General features: G+C 46.9%; 1 protein-coding gene across 1 annotated transcript in view; it reads right to left on the bottom strand.

The window, feature by feature from the left end:
• LOC114769910 (CUB and sushi domain-containing protein 3-like) overlaps positions 1–22,747 on the bottom strand; it is a 324,749-nt gene that overhangs the window by 71,474 nt on the left and 230,528 nt on the right. The window contains 5 exon segments of the mRNA XM_028963275.1: positions 646–742; positions 1,023–1,147; positions 3,647–3,850; positions 5,197–5,292; positions 6,172–6,285. Of these exon segments, the coding sequence (XP_028819108.1) occupies positions 646–742; positions 1,023–1,147; positions 3,647–3,850; positions 5,197–5,292; positions 6,172–6,285 (636 nt within the window).

The raw sequence follows: 22,747 nt of genomic DNA, 5'->3' as shown, positions 1-22,747 counted from the left end.
GTAGTCGGCAGATTTGATTTTCACGTTTTGAAATCTATCCGTCCATCCATCCCATTTCTAAACTGTTTCTGTATGATATTATGACCAGGAGTTCTTTGGACCCTTGTGTCCGGCTCCTCGACTCCTTTCTTTGTGCTTATAGATTGGCTGAGAGACAGTGACAGGTGCTTGGTGGCTTTTTAGTAAAGCCTCCTCCACGGTTTATGGGATTATGGGATAAAAAAAAAAAAAAATGTTAGGGTAATATTAAAAACCATCTTTTTTTTTTTATTCCTCAAACCTCAACAAGAAACAGAACTTGAGCTGATGCATGATGATGTCTGACCATGAAAAGTCAGTTTGGTCCAGAGTCGTATTCCCGATGCTGGCTAAGTTAGGAATAACAAAAGACCTCCCGTCTTAATCATATAGTGTCTTCTGCTTCTTGGTTCTTCTAAAGCGAGGTTTAGCCTCCTGCCTCCAGCCATTACCTCCAGATATGATGACCTTTTTTTTTTTGGAAGGTCCTGCAAATCTAGACAATAATAGTCATGGTTTTATGTAACTGTCACCGTGACGAAACATGGGGAGATGCTGCACACACATGGCCGACTCTTTGAGCGAAGAAAGTTTCGAAACGGAGAAAAAGATATGTCACTTTTTTACCTGAATAGCTTCCAAGTCTCGGAGCGTTGCTGTCGGGCCCGTCATAAAACTCCAGCGAGTCCCAGTTGTGTTCGGTAGCGAAACTCACCACCTGAATCTGCAAACAAGCAAATGAGGAGATCCAGTTTGTCCCCGAACCCAAAAAAAAACGTACAGAGGAGCCATGCACGCAACGTCAGTTCCATAAGCGGCCCCTAAAGCCAGAGGAAGGCAGGCGAGTTCAGGTTGCAAAAGTTCTAAATTAAACACTTGCCCATTAATATTTATCTTGCATTAAGAATTCCCTTTTATCAAAGTTTTAACTCTTCCCACACACCCCTGACACTCTTAATCTCGAACGTTTAGCGCGGGCGACTTCAAACAAGCTTGGCTCTCACTTGGATTCCGGCGCCCTCGGGCACGGAGACCTTCCACACGCAATTGACATTGTTGTCGTAGGGCTCCGGGTAACCTGGGGACAGGATGGTCCCCCTCCGCGCCGTCATCACCCCTCCGCACGGCACTGCGAAGCAAATCCACACACAGGGGGCGTTACAGATAGTGACGTGATGGCAGGGGGGGCCTTTGCTCAGCTCTGGGGACCTGGCGAGGTCGTTTTGAACCTGCGTCCAGGGTGACAACAATTACATTTAAGACATTTGGCAGATGCCCTCATCCAGAGCGACTTACAACGTGCTTCCATGTTACCATGGATGAAGTGATCAGTTCTGGTTCACTAGGACCCCCAACTATGAATACAATCTTTTTATTCACTCTGTTCTAGTTTCTATACAGAAGTCAGACAAGAAGAAGGTTACAAGTTCATCTAAATATTCTCTAAAGAGGAAGGTCTTGAGCTGCCGTGTGAAGGTGCTCAGTGACTGAGCTGTTCTGACCTCGAGGGGAAGTTCATTCCACCACCGAGGGGCCGAGACGGAGAAGAGTCTAGATGAGCGTCTTCCTTTTACCGTCAGAGATGGAGGGACCAGGCGAGCAGTACTGGAGGCTCGGAGTAAACGAGGTGCAGTGCGAGGTGTAATAAGGGCTGTGAGGTAGGATGGTGCTACTCCATGTTTGGCTTTGTAGGCCAGCATCAGTATTTGAACCTGATGCGTGCAGCTACTGGGAGCCAGTGGAGGGAACGTAGTAGAGGGGAGGTGTGGAGAACTTGGGAAGGTTGAAGATTAGTCGTGCTGCTGCATTTTGTATGAGTTGCAGAGGTTGGATGGTACATAGTGGTAGACCAGCTAGAAGGGAGTTGCAGTAGTCCAGTCGTGAGATTACTAAGGACTGAACCAGTAGTTGGGTGGCCTGTGATGACAGATAAGGACGGATATTTTAGAGAAGGGACACACGGGCGTGGGCGAGGTAGGGCTCGGCGACCGTGCTACTTTTAGTTTCGATTGCGGATGTGACTTCCGACGATTGAACGATCATTTTGCAATGATGCCCACTTATAAAATAGCGGCGGTCCGGGAATGACAGCTTCACGATTAGATCAGACAAAGCTGTTAGTTTTTAATACCTTTGCCCATGGCGACATATTTCCTTGATATTTGACGTGACACTTGAAGAAAAAGTAAAAACACAACACGAAAGAAGACAATGAATATTGTCAACGGCTTGAGCCAACAAAAGAAGGGCACGACATTTTGCCTCTGTCCCTGCGGAGACGCGAGGACGTATAATTTTCTCTCGTTTGTTGAAGGCCTGCCAACTATTGTCCGAAGAACAGATCTGTCAATATCAAAAGCCCGGGCCGGTATCTATAGCGCGGCAGGACATTTTTTTCTTTCTTTCTCTCTCTCTCTCTTTTTTTTGGCGGTGGTCCTTGCACAGGTCCGATGCTATCTGCCAAGGACAACGGGATAATCTAGAGGTCGATGCCGATCAGTTTGTTAAAGCAGCTAAAAGCAGGTGGGGACACGGTGATTGATGCCTGGCGTTGGGGGGAAACGGCTGTGTCTCCGGGTGCATGGGAGCGAGCGGGGCGGGGCCGGTGGGAACGTTCAATATATCCGTGTCAGACACTTAAATTATTGAACAAATTCACTTCCGAGCAATTTTGGAGTCATTCATATTTTAGCACTGATATAAGGAATGGGCCGCGAGATCGGCTAATCAAGGAGAATTCCCAAACCTGCGGCGAGACGGCTTCTCTGACGGATTCTCAACGTGGTTTGAACTTGGATTATGAGGAACCATCTGATTCCGTTCCACGTTTGTTTCGCCATTCGAAATCTAAGCTGTGAAGTCCATTTGGCGCAGAATGGTGGCCTCCGAGATGATAGGCGCCACGGGATGGTTGGTGGATGGACGTCCACCATCGTCCACCATCGCAGTCACCAGACCTCGACGCAACCCAACGCCCGTGTCTGTGCGCGTTGTTCTACCTCATTTGCTTGGTGTGATCGCAACGGCGTTGGGGAGAATTAATCCGGCCCAAACAGCCTGTTTTGGTTCTCTAACTGGGTCGAGTTCTTTAAAGTGAGTGAAAGGGAAGTGATTGTCACTTGTGATACACAGCAGCACAGCACACGGTGCGCACAGTGAAATGTGTCCTCTGCATTTGTCCCATCACCCTGAGTGAGCAGTGGGGAGCATGACAGGCGCCCGGGGGGCCGCTTCCTTAACCGCTAGGCCACCACTGCCCCTTTAATGCTATGCTGAAGGCCCAGCAACAGCAAAAAAAAAAAAATATATAATAATAATAATTGCAGTCTGGTACAATATAATTTGAAAAAACACATATCTCAACAAATATTAACACATTTTTGACACGGATCGTGGCTGCCCACTGCTCCCTGAGGGTGTTGGTTAGAAGCAGAGGACACATTTCGCTGTGCTGTCCTCTGCTGCTGTGTTTAATATTGACACGGGTGGAAGAACTTCGATGAGAACAGGTTTGGTGGTTTAAGCGTCATGGTCGAACAACCGAGAGGCGAAAACGTGGCAAAGGAGGCTAACGATGGCGTCCCAGGCCATGTTTTACGGCATCGGCACGGCGTTTCGTCCCACTCACCGACACAGCTGGGCAGAGAGTCGTTCCACTGTGCCAGCGCGTCGGGAACGCTCTCGCACCGTATGGCCGGCGAGCCGTGCAGGGTGTAGCCAGGGTTGCACTCGAAGGTCACCGACGCGCCCACGGCGAAGTCGTTCCCGATGCGCCTGCCGAACCGCGGCTCGGGCACCGAGCTGCACTGGGTGGCGCTGGTCCGTGGGACGGCTGTGGAGACATCGGGAGAACTTTAAAACCGGCACGAACTCAGCCGAACTGCTAGCCGGCAGTTGCCCGGCACGCGGGGGCCTTGGACGGCCTCAACTGGAGCGTCTCCGTGCGCGTTATTCCAGCTCATTTGCTCCCGCGTGTCTTGTCGCGGGAACGAGCGACCCCGGTCTTGGCCGCGGGCTCGGAGGCTGGCGAGGCCGGCGCTGCTGGCACCGTCACCGACAAAAAACGAGGCGCCTTGCCGGTTTTCTAACGCCGAAATGAAACATTCAAAAGCAGCCCGCGCCTTCGCTTCCTTCGTGCCCAGCCGTCCGATTTATTCAGGACGCGGGGAGCGTCCCAGAAAAAAGGCCCGATAACCGGCGAGCGAGAAGGCCGGGGTCAAGCGACCAGAATTCCTGCGGTGAGTCGGAGGACACGTGGGGCGTCCGCGCTGAGACACTCTGCATGCGCAGCCCAGCAGGCCGGCGGGCGTGAGGGGATTCGGGCTTCGTCCAGAAGCCGCTAAGCGCTGCAGGACGTGACATTTACCGCCGCGCATCATCTGGAGGGCCTCTTTGAGGGCCTTTTGGAGGCTATTTTTTATTTTTTTTTTGCGGGAGTGGCGAAAGTAAGATGCCGTGTAAAGTTTATTGTATTTTCACATTTATTCTGTTTGCTCCTGTAATTAAGTTAGGTTCACATAAGCAGAAATATGAACTTATCCAAACACTATTATCTTCTGTTATATTCTATGGAAAAAAAAATATATATATAATTTTATCAATTTACATTTATTCTCAGAGACATACAGATGCAATGCACTTACTTTTTATTAAGCTTAAAAAAAATAAATAGATAAACCAAGACTTGCTTATATCTAATGGAAACTGTTTGCTTATGATGATTAGTGCTTATAATATTAGACTAGAACCTACAACCTTTTCACCTAAAATTAAGCAAGAGTGACAATAGGATGCTATAGCCATAATAAATCACAAAAAAATTGTGAAACTAAAATGAAGGCAAATGCTTTTGTACGTTTGTTCTCAAGGTCCCAAGAAAGCAAGCTCCGAGATACTAAGCACCGCAAGCCTGTTGATAGCGCAGCAAAAAGAAAAATTCGGTTCTTAATAGTCCAACAAACTACTAATAAACTAATTTTCTGATGTTCCCAAAAGCAACAAACTTCACGGGTCCCTCCACTGAAATACTGCCCTTGATCATCTCTTATCGTTTTACAGTGACAGTTACACGGCCTGTAAAAAAAGCAGGTGGGCACGAAGTGTTCACAGCCCGCCTCGGCTTTAGGAGAATGGGATTATGGTAAGCAGGTCGGTGGGCGGGGCTGAAAATACGTCTACCTTGGTAAACAAAGTGGAATCCTTTAGCCGTCTCCGGCCCAACTGTCGTGAACTTGACGGTGATCTGGTTGCCCGTGCTCAGAGGCAGTGACTCCCCTGTCAAAAGATAAAAAATAAAAAATACAAATCAGAAAAGCCATTTCCTCTCACAGCGCGCTTTTTCTGTACCATCTGAACAGTCGTAAGCTGCCCCAACTACTTGGAGATGCCACGTTTGGGTAATCAGCAGACAGGAAAGGCCTTCATATCTGTGCCTTTGATCTCCCTCTTTTGCTTCATTTGTCTCTTTAGCCTTTCATGAGCTGAGCCGGCGCGATGTTGCATTTGCGCCGGATATTCCGAACGGCGGCGGAAAAGCTTTGATCGGGGCCGCCGGTCTGGTATCGATCGCTCGCCGACCCCCCCCTTTTCATCCCCACCCTTCTTCGTCTCAGTCCATAGCACTAACGGCTTTTCATCTGCACTTGTTCTAGTCCGCCATGTTCTCTTTTGGCCCTTGATTACAATGCGGTGCCACTTTAATAGTCTAGGTGGTGAGGGTGGGGTGGGGCATTTGATCTCTTAAATAAAAGCTGGTGACTGAAGGTTGTGCGTCTCTGTAAGCATACGTACTAAATGGTAGGGCAGCCAAATAGTGATAATATGGGCAACTTCTGTGGGTATATTAATGTCACTTTGTACCAAATTTTTTTATGGCTCTTTTTTTAAACATTGTCTTTCACTCATTTGCACACCTTCACCCTACCAGTTACACATATTTTATGTTAAAGATGTAAAAGTGTAAGATTTGGTTATGTTTGCAATATTTGCATATTGGTTCATTGTACACTTGCAATATTTGCAATACTGTGGTCTGTAGCAGTCGCTAAAAGCATTTCACATCGTGTATGACTATGTATGTGACAAATAAAATTTGAATTTGGTGTGTTGATGTCGTATAGGCTACGTGTGTCTGCATATCTATGCGTAGCTCACCCGAGTGAGAGCCAGAAAGGGAGGAGAGGAGCGCCGACTGCTGGGTCGGCCCATCGTAGATGTCCACCACGTCGTTTAGCGAGGTCTGGAACAGGACGAACTGCCCAAACAGGACTGCAAACAGGAGAAGGAGTCAAATTTGTAACTTACAAACGAACATAACCTTTTATAACCTATTATAATGTCAGTAAACCTATTATAATGTCACAATTCTTTTTATTAGTTAACCAATGATTAACAAAAAAGATTTGTTAGCCTCTGGTGGCTTTGGGACACCATAAATAACTAAAAAGTGAGCCAACGGTCTAGTGCCCCTGGTGGCTGGATGCAGTACTATATTAATATGGTTTCTTTAGTGTTACTTTTCGTCATGTCATATTTTGATCCCCCGATACTAGTTGAGAATGAAGTGATTGAAACCCGTGCCAGGAAGAGACAGGCAGCATCCGCACTCTTCTACCAAATAGTGCTCTCCAAAATTGACACCCGCTTCTGCTCTGCAGGTCTCCAGGTTTCATCATTCAGGCTTCATCTGTGGCGCATAGGTCAGGTGGAGGTGTAACACGAAGGGTTATATTCATCTACTTCCACCATGAAGGGGAGGAACAGCATCCCATTTGCTCATTATTTCTTTTTTTGCTATTTTCAGAGGAAAATGAGTTAAATCTGACATTTTACATTTCCGGCATTTACCAGACGCCCTTATCCAGAGCGACTTACAATCAGTAGTTACAGGGACAGTCCCCCCCTGGAGACACTCAGGGTGACTGGAGACTGCTCAGGGACACGATGGTAGTAAGTGGGGTAGGCCACCACCACCCTACAAGAACGTCTGATATACCAGTGTGTTCATGTAGACCCGATATTCTGTAAACAGTTCCTCGTCTTTCTTTTCACCCAACACACATCGAGATGCGGGCTTCCAACGCGCTAATGACATTACACAGCACATCATTATTCTTCATTAGATCAGCGTGCTTAAGGAACTGTTTTGCCAGGATTCCCAGAGGTGATGGGACTGTACGTTTATTTCAGACTTTTAATTGGCCACCTCGCTTTGCGCGACTTCGCAGCGCGTGCTTGGGCCGAGCCACAGCGGGCTAGCTTCTTACTGTACCGTCACGCAACAAACGGAGCTTCATTTACTGTCCGCCGCTTTGATCGTGTCATTTTGCAGCCGGAGGAAGTCATTAGCGTCCCACTAATTACCCGTACAAACAGGCGTGCGCCCCGTTTCACTGCGCTTCTCGCCGAGAACAATGTAAGCCGCTGCAGAGGGGAGGAAAAGCGGAACGTCAGTGCTGACCCATGTGGCACTTTTGCCTGTTTCCATGGCAACCAAGCAAATGTGAGCAAAAGAAGAGCCAGGCCAGCGAGAGGAGATGTTCGCACATAAGCATCACGATCTGTATGATGCTCATATTCTCTTATGAAATCATAAAAATAAGAATTTATACACACACACACACACACTTACCTACTTTGATAAACATTTCGACCTTTTTTATAAAGTATTAATCAATCCCTCCACGATTCTGTTGATTTTGCGGCCGAGACAGAAACTCAACCCCTGTGAATTCTGTGCGACATTGTAATTTCGTTCCATCACCGCGACCTTTCAGCAAATGTCACCAATAAGCTTCATTTCTTGTGTCTTTCACCAAATCACAGCGGACTGTGGAAAACGTTACTTCCGCTACCGCGCACAACGTTCATTAAAACGTTGTTGAATTGCGTTAGTGTGTGCATATATATATATTCATCTCTTACAATGTTAACAATGCAATTTTAAGGTTAAATTATTGTAAATGCAAATAACTCGTGTATTTAAAAAAAACAGAATGTCAGAAGAAGCACCTTTGAACGCGAAACTCTAAGCTTGGTCTATAAATGCCCACGGGCTTAATCAAAACTGACGTGTTCCGTAAGACGTGGCTACATGGGCTCAGATATAATGAAGTCCGTTGAGCTTGACAGGACAAATTCTAGCAATGCATTACACTAGGGATAATCGGGAGGCTTATTAAAAGGTGTAAATGTTTTGAGTATTCAAGCCGTTTTTGCCACGTTATTTGTATTTTACCGCTCATTTTTATTGCCGGCGGATCAAAAAGAAGCCCGAATGGCTCCCTCCTTCACAAAAGTTTCGCCGGTTTACAATGTTGCGCCTGATTGCTTTTGCCGGGGGAGAAAGGCACTCGTGAATAAGTTGGACGAAAGTGATTAAATAACACAAGCGTGGAGCACAGGTACAAACAAGGCCATTACGGCGGGCTTTCAGGTCTCCGCAGCAGCAGCTGGGGAGTGGAGTGCACCGCGACGATACCTCATTATGTCCAGTCAGCTCGGCGGAATCCATTCCCGACCACGGCCGACGCCATGCAAACAGCACGAGGCTCAGAATCGCGGCTCTGTGAGTTTACCGCGCGACCAAGTCCCGGGGTACACCGGGATAATTACCGTTTTTCTTTTTTTTTTTCCAGACGGCACGGTCACTCGGTGTGAACAAGTCACGGCAAAACACAATGCGCATTTCCCGTTAATAGGCCTACAAAAAAGCGGTGTCGGTGGCTTCAGAATAACTCGCTCAAGGCAAATAATCGATTTACAGTGTCTCAACTACACAAAAGTTTTAAAGTGTAGTGATTGTCACATGTGATACACAGCAGCACACCACACGGTGCACACAGTTAAATTTGTCCTCTTCATTTACCCATCACCCTGAGTGAGCAGTGAGCAGTGGGCTCCTCAGTGGCACCTTGGCAGATTGGGATTTGAACCTGCTAGCTCCTGATTACGGGGGCGTTTCCGTAACCGCTAGGCCACCACTGCTCCTAGTCATGCACAAATCATGCATGTCAAAGAAATGACAGATTAGTCAAAATAAACGTTAAAAAAAAAAACAACTCTTCACGTAGAACTTCTGTTGAGCAAAAGTACTAAAGCAGTTGTCTCCAAATGTACTCAAGAATCAAAATGTTAAAAGTGATTAAGGATGGTTTTAATGCAGTCCTTTTTAGCACAGGACATAAACATTATGCCGAAGGAGAGGAAATAAAGCAACAGTGAAGCTAATAAGGAAAAAGAAGGAACATATCAAAACCACAAGGCAAGTCAGATCGTGTTCGGATGATGGCCACCTCCAGCCTGGGGCCAAGGAGGCCACGAAGTGACATGAGGATACGGGACAAAGTTTCGCTTTAAGATTGGCGTCTGTACATTTGCATGGATTTGCATGGAGAAGAAAATACATTTTGCTTCGAAATGTTGTGGAGTTGAAGCATTTCCCCAAATGGAAATAAGACACAACGAACAAAAACAACGCATCTAGCGCAACGGCACAACTTTTTCAGAAGGATTTTGAGGAAATTAAATTCGACCCAGAGATTACTTTTGGTTCAGTCTCTCGCGTAGCTGCATTAGAGTCAATGGAAAGCGTTAAAGTTTTGGTCTCTCCCTGAGAAAACTTCAGGAGGGAGAACCAGAAGACCGACGGTGGTCAGGACTCAAACAGTCCTTTGTAGCTCCAGTCGGTGCTTTTCATTTTGGACGGGGACTAAACGTGCAGGCTGGCAGACGCCTCACACGGCACTCGAAGGCAAGCTGAAAGCGGCCTCTCCACCCGCACACGGGCTAATTTAGAAACCGTGGACGGGTCTGATTCCCTGTTTACTCACCAATTCCGTGCCGCCGTTTTGATTTTTAATTATTCATCCCTTTCTTTTTTCATCCTTTGCCCGGAATTTTACACACGGTAGAAAACAAGCCTTCCAAGGACATGAGAGCCTAATGTTCAGCCGTGTGGTCCATGGTGTAAAAAAAAGGGGAAAACTGCAGTCAGGTCGCTTGCGAAGTCGGCTCACGTGTGGAAGGGGAAGCAGGGGCTGGCGGATCTGCTGACGTTGCGGCGTAAAAATGGTGTTGGTACACGTCCCATCACCCGCGGACCCCAGGTCTGGTTCCACGCTGAGCTAAACACCCACCTCAGCACGTAACGTGGACCCAAACATCCCTCACGCGTGACATGTTCTCGCTCCACTTGGTGGAGCACCTTTCCCCTCGGCTTCTGCCACAGGTCGAGGAGATGGAACAAGGCTGTGCGGACGGGACCGTATGGGGAGGGAGAGGCATGATATCATGCAATGCATCCTGGGAGAGTACCCTACTCTGTCTCTGCCAGTGTGGCGGTGAAGAGCGCAGAGCTGGAAGTCAGCGAGCTCTTTAGTAAGACACTTCATGCCTACCCGTGTGTTCTTATTTAACTTGTATCTCTCTCAAAGCATTTTTCTGAAAGAGACCATTTTTGTCTGAGGAGAACTATAGACAGGTCACAAATTGAAGGAGGAACCTGAATACATGAGCAGAGAAACTAATTTGTGGGGGGTGACAATTTTGCTGAGATGGTGTGGGTCCTCTTGTCCTCTCAGACTGAAGGTCCAATGCAAATCCATACAAAGTGGCTGTGGGAGATCACCCTCATGAAAAAACATGTCTGTCCTGATGGGAGAGTGGTCTTCAAGGATGATAATGAAGCTATCAACTGGGCACCCACACCATTTAATAGGTGATGACTATGAATATGAAGCAAATATTCTATGGAAGATCTACGGAAGATTCTGAAACATCAGAACCACCACGAACAAAACATTAATTGTGGAATGAACCGTGAACAACACTGCACTTGACTCTTCTAGAGTAGCAAGGACTATACAGTTTGGAGCGCAGATGTTTTGTACACTATGGAAAGTCCCCTCAACGTTGTCATAAAAAGTATTAAAACATATTTTTTCACTCTCCAAATGTTCACACAGTTGTCATCCAAAGTTTGATGACAACTGAAGTTTGTTCCATTTGCTGAGAAAAACCCCATTGCCATCAATGGGGAAAAAAAAAAAGGTGAACTACAAAGATGAGTGTGGGTCAAAATGAATGACAAGGATGTCATACGAAGTGGAACCCCACCATGTTTCCACAGTCCACGTGAACACAAGGAGCCGATTCCAGAGATTTTTGAGTTGGCTTAGGGATCGATATTTCAAGAGCTGAGAAGGAACACAGAATAAAGGCGAAACACTGGTCCTGCTGAGATGAATAAACACCAATAAAGTACTGACCCAGTACTCGTGCCATGGTAATGCGACAAAAGACGCCATGTTTGAAGAGAGTGGTGAGTTTTAGCAGAGTTCGTGACATCAGAGGCACGCCCAGAAGACGGGAGGCTTGTTATCGCCGCCTCCAGCGACTGGGGCGTCACTTCCCGCCGTCTCAGCCCCCTTCGCACTCTACGCCGTCTCCATCCGAGGAGGCGCTGGAAAAGCGTGTTTACCGAAGTGCCAGATAGTGCCACGGCGACTCTTCTAATCAGATCTTGGGGCGACTCTCCGCCCGCCCTGTTTCCCTTAGTATCAGCCGCGGCCAATCAGGGCGCCCGTCACACGATAAGAGGGCCGTGTCAGGCCCAGGCGTGACGCGCCGACAGCGGCGACACAAAGAGAGGGATGGCACCCTTCAGCCGCGTTCTGCGTGGGGGAAGAAGGGGAAACAAAGAGCAAGATAGGGAAAGAAAGGAGGAGAGCAGAGGAGGAGACGGAGGTAGGAAGAAGACAGGACGACTGAGTCACAAAGCAGAGCGGAGAACAGCGGGGCCGCATGAAAGAGCCGGAGCTTCTGGAGGGACAACTTGAAAGGGGGAGGGACACTCCCGGAGAGAGCGAGAGGAGGAGGAGGAGGGGAAGAACGAGAGACAGAGGCCGATGGAGAGGGAGCGCCGGGATCCACACGCCCGCGTCACGGTGCGTTGACAGCGCGGGGCCAGGCTGCGGCGTCTTCGCTCGGCCGTTTCCATGGAGACGAGCGTTCCCGCCGGAGACGGTGCCGGCACTGCCGAGCGCGCAGGTGTGGCCGGCTGCTTGCTGGAATTGTGCCGAAGTGCGCCTCCATTAGGCCGGAACGTGCACACAAAAAAGCCCCGTTCTTCTTCTCCCACTTTGTTCGCCTAAGTGAACACCGGGGTCCCCGCGCCAGCACCAAGGCCACCTGAGCCCTTATAAGTCCCCGCGCGGTCCACCCGGACCCCTGCCTGGCACATCAGACACCATTGCCCTTCGTATTGGCACGTCGGTAAATCCAAGTTCTCCGGAAATGCTCCTGGAGAAGGGGACGGGGTGCCCAAGTGTCATTTTCCTTTCTTCAACCGTCACCGATATTACTTCCGTACCCAGGAACGTGTAAAAAGGCCAATTCCACGTCCAGTTTATTTACGTCTTGTTACGAGGGCGACGGAGCACCTCCATTGGACGCCGCCCGCACTATTACACACACTCTCACGATACACTCAGGGGAAACGCCGCCCAACCGAAAAAGCCCCGTTCTTCTTCTCCCACTTTGTTCGCCTAAGTGAACACCCGGGTCCCCGCAGGAGGAGGTCGGAGCGGCGGCGCCAAGGCCACCTGAGCCCCTGCCGCTCTGCTTCGCGGGCACGCCGCCCCCATGCCTCCGCTCCACGGTCGCCCTGGACCTCTGCCTGGCACATCAGACCCCATTGCCCTTCGTATTGGCACATCGAAAGCCTCATTTCTCCAGCCCGGGGACGGATGCTCTAGGAGAAGGGGACGGGCCGCCAAAGTGGAGCGCAGTCACACCAAATCATCTTCCTTTTCTGCTCATATAACGGACGCCCTCATTTTCTGGAGACAAGTATCCGTTACCCAGGAACACCTAAAAAAACCTCCAACGTGTAAAAAGGGGCAATTCCACGTCCTTTTACGATGCGCGTAATAAGGGCAATAATAAGGACGCGCTTTACCCGTCTCGCCGCGGCACACAGGCCCGGCTGTAAATTATTAACGTTTACATTTCCGCCAAATGTCACACCCGATTCCGGACGTGTGGGAATCATGTCGAGGGCTTTTTTCCCGTCCGCTTTCCTTTACAGAAAAGAGAAAATGTCATGCGTGTCAGGGCACTTTGCATTGTCTTCGTTCGGGGACGATAATAAATCGAGGGCCGCGCGTCAGAGGGCTGCCGCTACCGTTCCCGCCACGCGGTGGGGACAGAGGAGGGCCGCTCCGGGGAAGAGAGGCGAGGATGAATGGGGGCGCGGAGGAGACAGGCGCCGATTTGTATAAGAGATACAGGAAATAGTCCCGCGCCGACTGGTACTGAATCGGGGAGTCAGGCAGATACGCCTCCCCTATCTGTCTGACACACTGGAAGCGCGGAGATACGGCGACCCGCAATCCCGGGCAGGACGCCGCGCTTAGCTCCCGGTATTTGGCAGCTATTCCTTTAAAGTGAAGTGATTGTCACATGTGATACTGCACACAGTGAAATTTGTCCTCTGCATTTATCCCATCACCCTGAGTGAGCAGTGTGTGGGGACGGTGCTTTGCTCAGTGGCACCTCGGTGGCACCTTGGCAGATTGGGATTCGAACCGGCAACCTCCTGATTACGGGGCCGCTTCCTTAACCGCTAGGCCACCACTGCCCCTTTATTGTCTTCTTCTCCTGCACTACAGTCAAGCACACGTTGAGGATGTTAACTACACCACACCGAGGAGATTAAAAAGTAATAACTACGGTGTATTTACCACCGCACCACATTTTGAGAAGAAAGGTCCCAGTGCATCTCTGACAATTAGTGAAAAGGTGACTTCTTTCCACATTTCGATTCAGAAGGTTAAACCTTAAACTCTTTGGCCCCAATCAAACACATATTTACATGTACATCTACATAGATATTAAGAAAACCCTTTTTTGAATGAAATTATGTAAGATCTAGCCGTACTGCATAATCCATATGAGAATAATGGAAGTGGAACACCAGTCTCTATTTTATAAGCCATAGCATCGTTAAGCGTGGCAGAATGTACTGTGCTATACTGAAGAATGGGCACATCCACGGCCCTGCTGTCGCACCCAGCGGGACTCAGACGCAAAACATACATATTATTCTGATCCTATAATCATGATTCAGCCAATCTGCAGGGGCTCTGGAGAGCCGGAGCCGAGGCTCGTCGGGCCGAGGGCTGCGGCAGCCGCGGCGTGTCAACAGCGCTCCGCGGCGCCTTTTGTCGAGGAGCGATCTCCCACCGCCGCCTTTGTGCCCTGCATCACAGGCGAATTAGACGCCCCTCAGGGAGGCTGCGGTCGATCATCTCCATCACTCTCCTCCTCTCCGTCGCTCGCTCGTTTGGATCAGGCCGCACGGCTGTACGCGCAGGGTCCCGATTCGGCCAAGGACGAAGATCCTCGTCACGACAGCCTCTGCCAGACCGATCAGCTAAATGGTCCAGCCGCTAGGACGTAATGGTGTTCTGGTGAGATGAGTGCATGATAATGAGTTAACGCATCATTCTCATTGCGTAATATAATCATTTCAATCTAATTTTCATTAGTGGTCCTCGCTACAGTGGGCCCTTTTCTACATTTCCCTTCTATAAAATGCTTCCTGCGTTGCCTCCCTGCCGGCAGCCCATGAATAATTGAATCCTGTCACCACATCAAAGGATCAGAGGACATGCTGGTGACTCTACAGGTACAGCAGTCCTAGCCGGAGTTACAGCAATAACTGTAATGACGGAAGACCGTCCAACGAAGCGAGCCGGCCTGGTTCACACAGCTGCCTCGAAAGGATGCGAGAGGCACAGCCGGGAGCCCAACTGCATGATGCATGGATGAAGGTTTCCCTCTGAACATGACAACAGTTGACTTTCATATTTGGCAGCGTTCACACGAGAGTTTATTTTTTGCAGACAATGCATATTCCCTTTTCACAGGGAAGTTATACCAGAAACCAACGCATGTCTAATTAACAATCAAACACACTTAAAGAATGTACTATTTTCCTACATTTGATCGTTTCTTGTTAATGCCACATCTGACAAAAATGACAAATACATGAAATAAATCACTGAGCTGAATCAGGTGCGGTGGAACATGGGACGAAGGACGAAGCTGCACCAGGCTGGTGCCATTTAGGACCGGAGGGACGGAGCGGTGACACAGGAAGCAGGTGGGATGTGAGAGTAAGGTCAGATGTTTTATTCACTTTGGAAGCCCGGGTGCATTTGTAAGAATGCACGTAACCATCCCACTAAATTGTAGAACACCATCAGTGACCATAATCATTTGACCACCAAAACCAGTTCATCCACGATTCCAAGTGGACATGTGCTAAACTTGAAGAGGGTAAAAACATTCTTGCCATCGCGCGAGTTCGGGGACGCGCTCGCAGACAGTCGTCGCACGGGGAGTGGGACAGGCACAGGCGGACGCTGTTGCTCGGCTACCGGTGGCAGGATGGTGGGGCAGCATACAGGTATCGTCATTGCAAAAGGGGGCAGGCAAACTCAAGGTTGAGGGTAGGGCAAAGGTCGTGGTCAAAAGGCAGGATCAAAAGGTGGTGGTATAGGGTGTATAGGGAAGTATAGGGTGGTAGTAGCTTAGTGGGTAAAACACTCGCCTATGAACCAGAAGACCCAGGTTCCCACTTACTACCATTGTGTCCCTGAGCAAGACACTTATCCTTAAGTTGCTCCAGGGGGGGGACTGTACCTGTAACTACTGATTGTATGTCGCTCTGGATAAGGGCTGTCTCCCCGGCTGATCTTGCTCCCTCTGGTGGGCTGGAGGTGGTACGTTGGCCGTGACAATTCTATGTATTGTATTCTCCAGAAGGTGAGAATAAAGGGATAACAACCTTTGGCCACCAACATCCTTCAATGTTGGACGTGTAGCATTCATAAAAATGGGATGAAAGACCCTGACCTTTGACCAGAAGATCCTAATCAGTTCATGTTGGAGTGAATGTTTGTGCCACATTTGCAGAATTCTTTGATGGAGGACGCACTAATCTGGTACTCAAATTTACACCTACTAATTACAGTTTCAACCCCCCCCCCCCCCCGTTCGATATATAAAGGGGCAATGCTTCTCAGGCACACAAGGGTTGTTTAAAAGTGGGTGTTTAAAACCTCTGACCTTTCGAGGCGGGTGGACGATGCATCACCGTAACGTTGCAAATTACTTGTGGCTGACCTGTTATTCGCGATAAAAGAAAAAAGAAAAACACAACAGAGAACAATCCGCTTCTGCGTAGTCTTAACCTCGGGCGATGTTATTTCAGGTGTCACTTTACGGTAAGCTGGTTTGTGATTTCAGGGAAAGTGGGTGTTACACAAACGACTGTGCTTTCTTTCCACCACAGTCAGCGGGCAGAAGTAGGTGGAAGGTGCATTAGCATAATCAAAAACCCCAATTAAGAAAGTATGTAGAGGCAGGCAATGACAAAGCGGCTGAAATGAGGAGTATGTTGGTTTAGCACGTAGAGATGGTGTTGGTTCAGTGTTAGCAGCATGACCTAAGGGCACTATTTTCAAACTGGCATAAACTGGCTAGTATGAGGTCAAAGGCCTTAAATAAATGCTCTGAACGCTAACTACCCTGTTTGTTGGCGTGCAATTACTTCCGTCCCACAGAATACAATCTTTATGGAAAGTTATCTTTAGAAAGTTTAAAATGGGTGGAGTCCGATGATTGACAGCTATCACAAACGCCATTTCCTCATCCCGATTTATTTACGCTTTCACCTTATCCTAGTGAACACCCCTTCACACCTAGTGCATAGCGATGCAGTTTGAAAACAGAGAATTTAACACAACCTTTTGCAAAACCCACAAGACCCAACATATATCTGGTATGAATCAGGCTGACAGTGTTTTATGGTTCAATTTACTCCTTTTGTGGTTAATTGCATGGTAATTGCATATCTTTTCGGACAGTAATGATTCATGAATTGACTTTCAGGTTCCCTGTGCAATCATAGTCCTCACGTGCCAGTGTCCTGCAGATACTCATCTCAGCTGGGATTAGCTCTGTCCACTTCAACTAATGAGCTGATGGCTTATGACAAGCCGGTTGACTAATGTGGTGTATTAGGCGGACTTGGTCGGAAAGAAAATTCCCCAGCATTACATCATGACTGTTCTGGGAAAATAAGGCCCATTTTTTCCAACACCACACTATTAACTGCTAGCTTTTAATGTTCACCTACTAGATATTGGAGATAAATTATTGAACATAAAAAAAAAAAGGTGGAAGAGATGTTCTTGCCTGAGACCTTCCTGGCATAGCAGGGGGTGAAGATGTGCTGATGCTTTGCGAGAGAGCCGGTGGTCAAGTTCCAGCCTGAGGGCGAGGCTTAAAAAAAATCCCTGGCCCCTGTGATTAGCCTTCATATGCTGTCTTCATCGTATTTGATTATGTGTGCCAGAATAAGCGCTGCTATCCGCAAACCATCACTGTAAAAGAGGAAAATCCAGGTTTGCTACTGAACTAGGTGGGGCCTGCCATGTGTCATGGTCACATCAGGTCATCTTACCTGAGACTACAAAGAGAGGGGCTGTCAGAAGTGCCAATGTCAAAAAAATGGAAATGGAAAATTCTAGACTGACTTCTCTAGAAGATGAATTAGCTGCATTTTTTGCACTTCTGTTTCCCTACACATCTGATCAAAGACTGACCATTTGGGAGAGCCTACAATAGATCCTTGCTGCCGGACAATAGATCCTTGCTGCCGGGCTCTAGGTCTCCTTGTAAGCTTTGGTGGAGTTTAGGACAACGTAAAACAATAAGCAGACCCTGCGAATCTTCGCCATGCAGAGGTGAAGGCAGCGACCCGCCTTGTCTGTACAAGGCTGCGCATTAAATCCACGGAGCGCTACGTCTGGAGGAGGTTCTTCACAATATCGCCGGCTGCGAGGTTGGCGCCGGAATTCTTCTTCCACTACAACTGTTACACGGCAAAACCCAACAGGCAGGCGGCCAAGCCTCGAACTGCACAGGACAAGCAATTCCCAGCCATGAGCCCACTCCTACTGCCTTATGTTTCCATTACACTCTAATTACGATTCCTCTAATGAGGGAAATGGCTCTTAGATGTGAAGTGAGGTGATATGTTTGTGTGTGTGTTTGTTATATACCATTATATATAAACACACACACACACAATCTGCACATTAACAAGAGATGAATTCCATTCCAGAGTAGCTATAAATATCAGATTCTCGACAATTTGCATGATGCCTTGAAGGGTGGTGGTGGGGGCAGGGATGAGGCTCTCAAGCCTGCTCACATATCCACCCGAGTGACAAATCACAGCTAGCACCTTCAAATATAAAGGAATTGGATGCGCTTCCTATTTCAAAATATTGGATTATACCTTCCAATAACTTGCACTGCCCTGCAATATTACAAATCATTCCATTAGACAAAGTACATGGTATTACATATATGTCTTCATTATGTCATTACGTGACATGCACTGTTCTTCTGGTTATATCTGCTTTAAGAGGACAGAAATAAATGTGAAAAGGATTGGAAGATAATAGTTTTTTTTATATACAGGGATTGAACCTTCTAGGGACTCCAAACTGAGCCAGATTTGCATGTCTGTATGGAATGGTCGTGGCACAATTTCTGAATTTACAGCTATTAGTTCATACGTAGAATTTATAGTTGTAAAGTACTACAAAACAAAGCAAACGCTTCGACAGTAGAGCTCATTAAAGTGCCAGGAACGAAAAACCAAGGTTAACTTGAATATTAATCATTGCCTTAAGATATCGCTTAAGCAAAACCAACAAATAGCAGAGGTGCATATGCAACAAGGTCTTTCAGACATTTACATCTCAAGTACTAAGAGGCTTTTTAATGCACTGCTGCTTCAGATAGGAAAGAGTATGCAGCAGGTCGTTCAATTCAAACATTCAGGAACCATAAAAAAACATGTAAAGCCTACAGCAAATTTGACATACACACACACACACACACCCACACACACACACCATTCTGTGAGGCTTCAAGTTAATGTTTGTAGCATTTGTGCAATATTTAACATTCAAAGGCCATTAAACTTTTTTTCTGCATTGAAGCTGATTCGTCAGCGAGGATCCCTCCATGCTCTTGCAGAGGATGCCTCAGGCCAGCGAGATGGTGGTGGTGGTGGGGGGGGCTGCCCTGAATTATTCATCTCCTAGACCAAACCTGTCATTGTCTGAAATATCGCTGCTATCATTCTTTGTGACAGAATAATGAAACATTAAAAAACGGCTGCAGAGCACTGCATTTTTTAACAGCGCCTCCACGTCTCGGGGAAATGAATGTATGAATGGCGTGGGAGCTGAGCGTGTGTGTGTGTCTGTTGTGGACCGGGGTGGGTTATATATGCCAAAGTTCCACGTTGCAGCGCTTAAAATAAACCAGGTTCCCGTTCTGCCCCAACAAGAGCCCCTCTTTTTATTTTTTTTTATCTTTTTATAAAAATGCATCCTACGCTGTGACAACAACCTCTCTCTGGGATTAAGTGATCACGGTCCCCACGGCTCACCTCGGACTCTCTTTTCTATCTGTGAAACCCACTGCGCGGTCTGCTGGAAGAGAGCTGTTATTTTTAGCGCGCTGCAGTGTAAAGGACGAATCAGCTGCAAAGGAGTGTCTCCACAGCATCAGAGCAATAATATCCATGGCTGCTGTATATGATGGCCAATCATAAAGTGGCTGGCTGTATTTCTATCAACCAAAGGACACACACACATGCACACACGCACACAAAAAATTAAGATATACATTTTGAATGGAGTCGTACTGATTTCCAAATCGGTCATGTAACCAAAGCCAATGTCCAGGTCTAGGCTAAGCCGATTTCGAATGTGACACTAAAAACGGTTTCAGAAGGGACCACGACTAACGACTATGTTGGTCTGAGTTTGCAGCGTCAGCATGTGTCCAATCAGAACATGATTTCATTTTCTAAAGGACATTTCACGAGCCGCGTACATTCACTCATGCTGCCTAAAACTGTGTGTCTGGCGCGGCGTTGCTCATCGGCGCCTTTGAAACCGTTTAGAATCTCTTGCGTAATGCGGTATACGCATATTCATAACACGTATAATGTGCTGTGCATAATGCTTTTCGGCCTGTCTTATTTGTGATACAATGACATATGAATAGTTGCATCTACTCTGCAGATACTGTGCAGCTAATACTGAGTTATGAGAAATTGATGCAAAAAAACGGCAATGAAAAGACTGTTCAGAAATACACTGTTCTATGTAGCGTTCTATATAATTCTACATTACAGCAGTCACTGTGAAAAGCACTATAATGCACTTTGCACGGCACATTATTTCATTACGAATATTATTATTACACCTTTGCTACCTGAAAGTGATAGAGAGTGTATACTTAAGGGGGTGTCAATATGAAGTGCTCTCTAAATAGCAGCTTAAAAGAACTAGGATGCCATGATATTGAAAATATGTGAATGATATGTTAGTTCTGCATGTTCATTTTGTTGTACAGTACAATTTGCATAGTGGTTGAAAAGGAACAAATAGTCCTGATTTCAGAATGCACTGAACATGACATGAGGCATTCAAACATATTTTTCTATGAAGGGCAGATTTCACATGGAGTCGCTATTTTTTTGTATTTTATTCTATATGCAAAAGTTCAAAGCTTGCAAGCTCCACTTTGGCATATTGGCCACTTTGATCTCAGGTTTCCTTGTGTGCAGAAGGGTCAAGTGTGGGGGGCCAACTCCAGGGCATGTCAAAGTCCATTGAGACGTACTGTATGTGATTTTGGGTTATATAAGAAATAAATGTTGTTGATCATTTTTGTTATCTTAGCAATCACATGGCAGTCATATCTTACTTGGGTTGTAATATTAGTTAAGGTCAGCTTATATCTGTAAATACTAGAGGTGTGAACCTTCACTGGTCTCACGATTCGTTCCGATTACGATTATCAATGTTTCGATTTCGCCACTGAAATTTTCTACATTGTCACATGATGTTTTCAGATACAAGAGTTAAGGTCTCCTACAGCTGGGTTTGGCGCTTTGATTTGCTACAATGAGCAGAAAAACTGTCGTCGTTCAGTCCGCGCTCACCTTGTAACAGTCATGTTCTCTGGCAGTTCTCCTTTAAATGCACACAGCACCATGCAGTGGGCGGAGTCAGTCGTCTGCCTTGGTCCTGGTGCAGGTCCTGTGGTCCTTTTTATTATTTCATTTAGTCTTACATTAAAGCATCGACGTTTGGTACGTGTAATGTCCCGTCTCATGTACGAGCAGTTAAAGACCAAATAAATACAGAGAGAGATTCTCTTTTTCCCGGCGGCCCTCCTTTCAAAACCCATTACAACCTGAAGCCAAAAAGGCCAGAAAAAATGCCTGGTTCAGACGTACATGGCGTCAGGTGAGCGCGGACTGAACTTTCAGACCGAACGTGGCAAAACTGCGCCCTCCGCGGGGCTCAGTGCAAAGAAATATACATCATTTCCTAAACTGCCGGTAAGACGATAATGTCGTGTTGTAGATCTCTGGACACTCAGAGACTGCTAATCTTTTCTTTTAAAAGCCCGCTTTTGAGCCTGTACTCAGATTAGGCAGCCACAGTCACTACCAGCAGTACTTTTTAACGAGAAGTCTTATGCCGCCACCGGCATCACCAAGCAATGTCATTATGATGTAATTGATTATGTTCTGCACTGCATGGATGCATGGATCGTACACATCTGCATCGATTATACGATTAATTCCAACACCCCTAGTAAATACTAGAGCAAAGGACTCCAGATATTGATGAATGACTTGAATTAAAATAGCGTCGAAGCTGATGAAATTACCGAATGCCTCACTTCCGGTCTACTGTCTATTTGTGTCATTATTGAACTCATTATAGGAAGTATAAAAAACTCCTTGATTTCTGTGTATTTGGATTGCTAGCAATTATATGCCTTCCCCACAAATCCTTTCTGTCTTCTGTCTTTTAAAAACCAGGCAGCAAATTAAGATTTTAAGATCATCACTGTAGTCTTGACAGCTTGATTGTACAGGGACCAGGGTCTCCGAATAAATGAATAAATGCTTACGTAAAGAAATACTGTAAAAAATGTTAAAATACATCATGGTGCCGTTTCTGGTTGCAATTGTCCCCTTAGACTGAAGTGTCATTGCAAATCAATGCAAAGTGATGGTGACTGATAACCTTTATCCTATCATTAACCTTTTTGTCCCGATGGGAGTGGCGTCTTCCAGGATGACGAACTACAGGGCACAAGTGTCACTGCATGGTTAATGAGAACAGAACTCAAATGAATCTGAAGCATGTGACGTCAGAATATGTGCAGTCGAGTAGTGCAGAATTTTTGGCGATGCTGTGAAATATGTGTCAGATGTCAACTAGTGTCAATCGGAATTCTTGAATGATATCCTGCCTGCGGACTTGGTAGTGACGTGGTCCACTATAGATAACTATGGTAGAGATGTGTATGCTGATGGCCGTGTGAACACTAATTGAAGGGTAGAGGTTAAATTGTCCAGTATTAGGAAGACGTTTGCATGAGAGCTGCTCAGAAATAGGTACGGCAACTCCTGAAGAAACGAAGGAAGTCTATTTTAGAAAATGGTGGTAGTAGCCTAGTGGGTAACAAACTCGCCTATGAACCAGAAGACCCGGGTTCTGATCCCATTTACTACCATCATGTCCCTGAGCAAGACACTAACCCTAAA

This window comes from Denticeps clupeoides, chromosome 20 (genome assembly GCF_900700375.1).
Source record: "Denticeps clupeoides chromosome 20, fDenClu1.1, whole genome shotgun sequence".
In the NCBI taxonomy this organism is placed as follows: Eukaryota; Metazoa; Chordata; class Actinopteri; order Clupeiformes; family Denticipitidae; genus Denticeps; species Denticeps clupeoides.
Note: the sequence above shows the minus strand (reverse complement) of the source record. Positions and strands in the feature narration are given on the sequence as shown.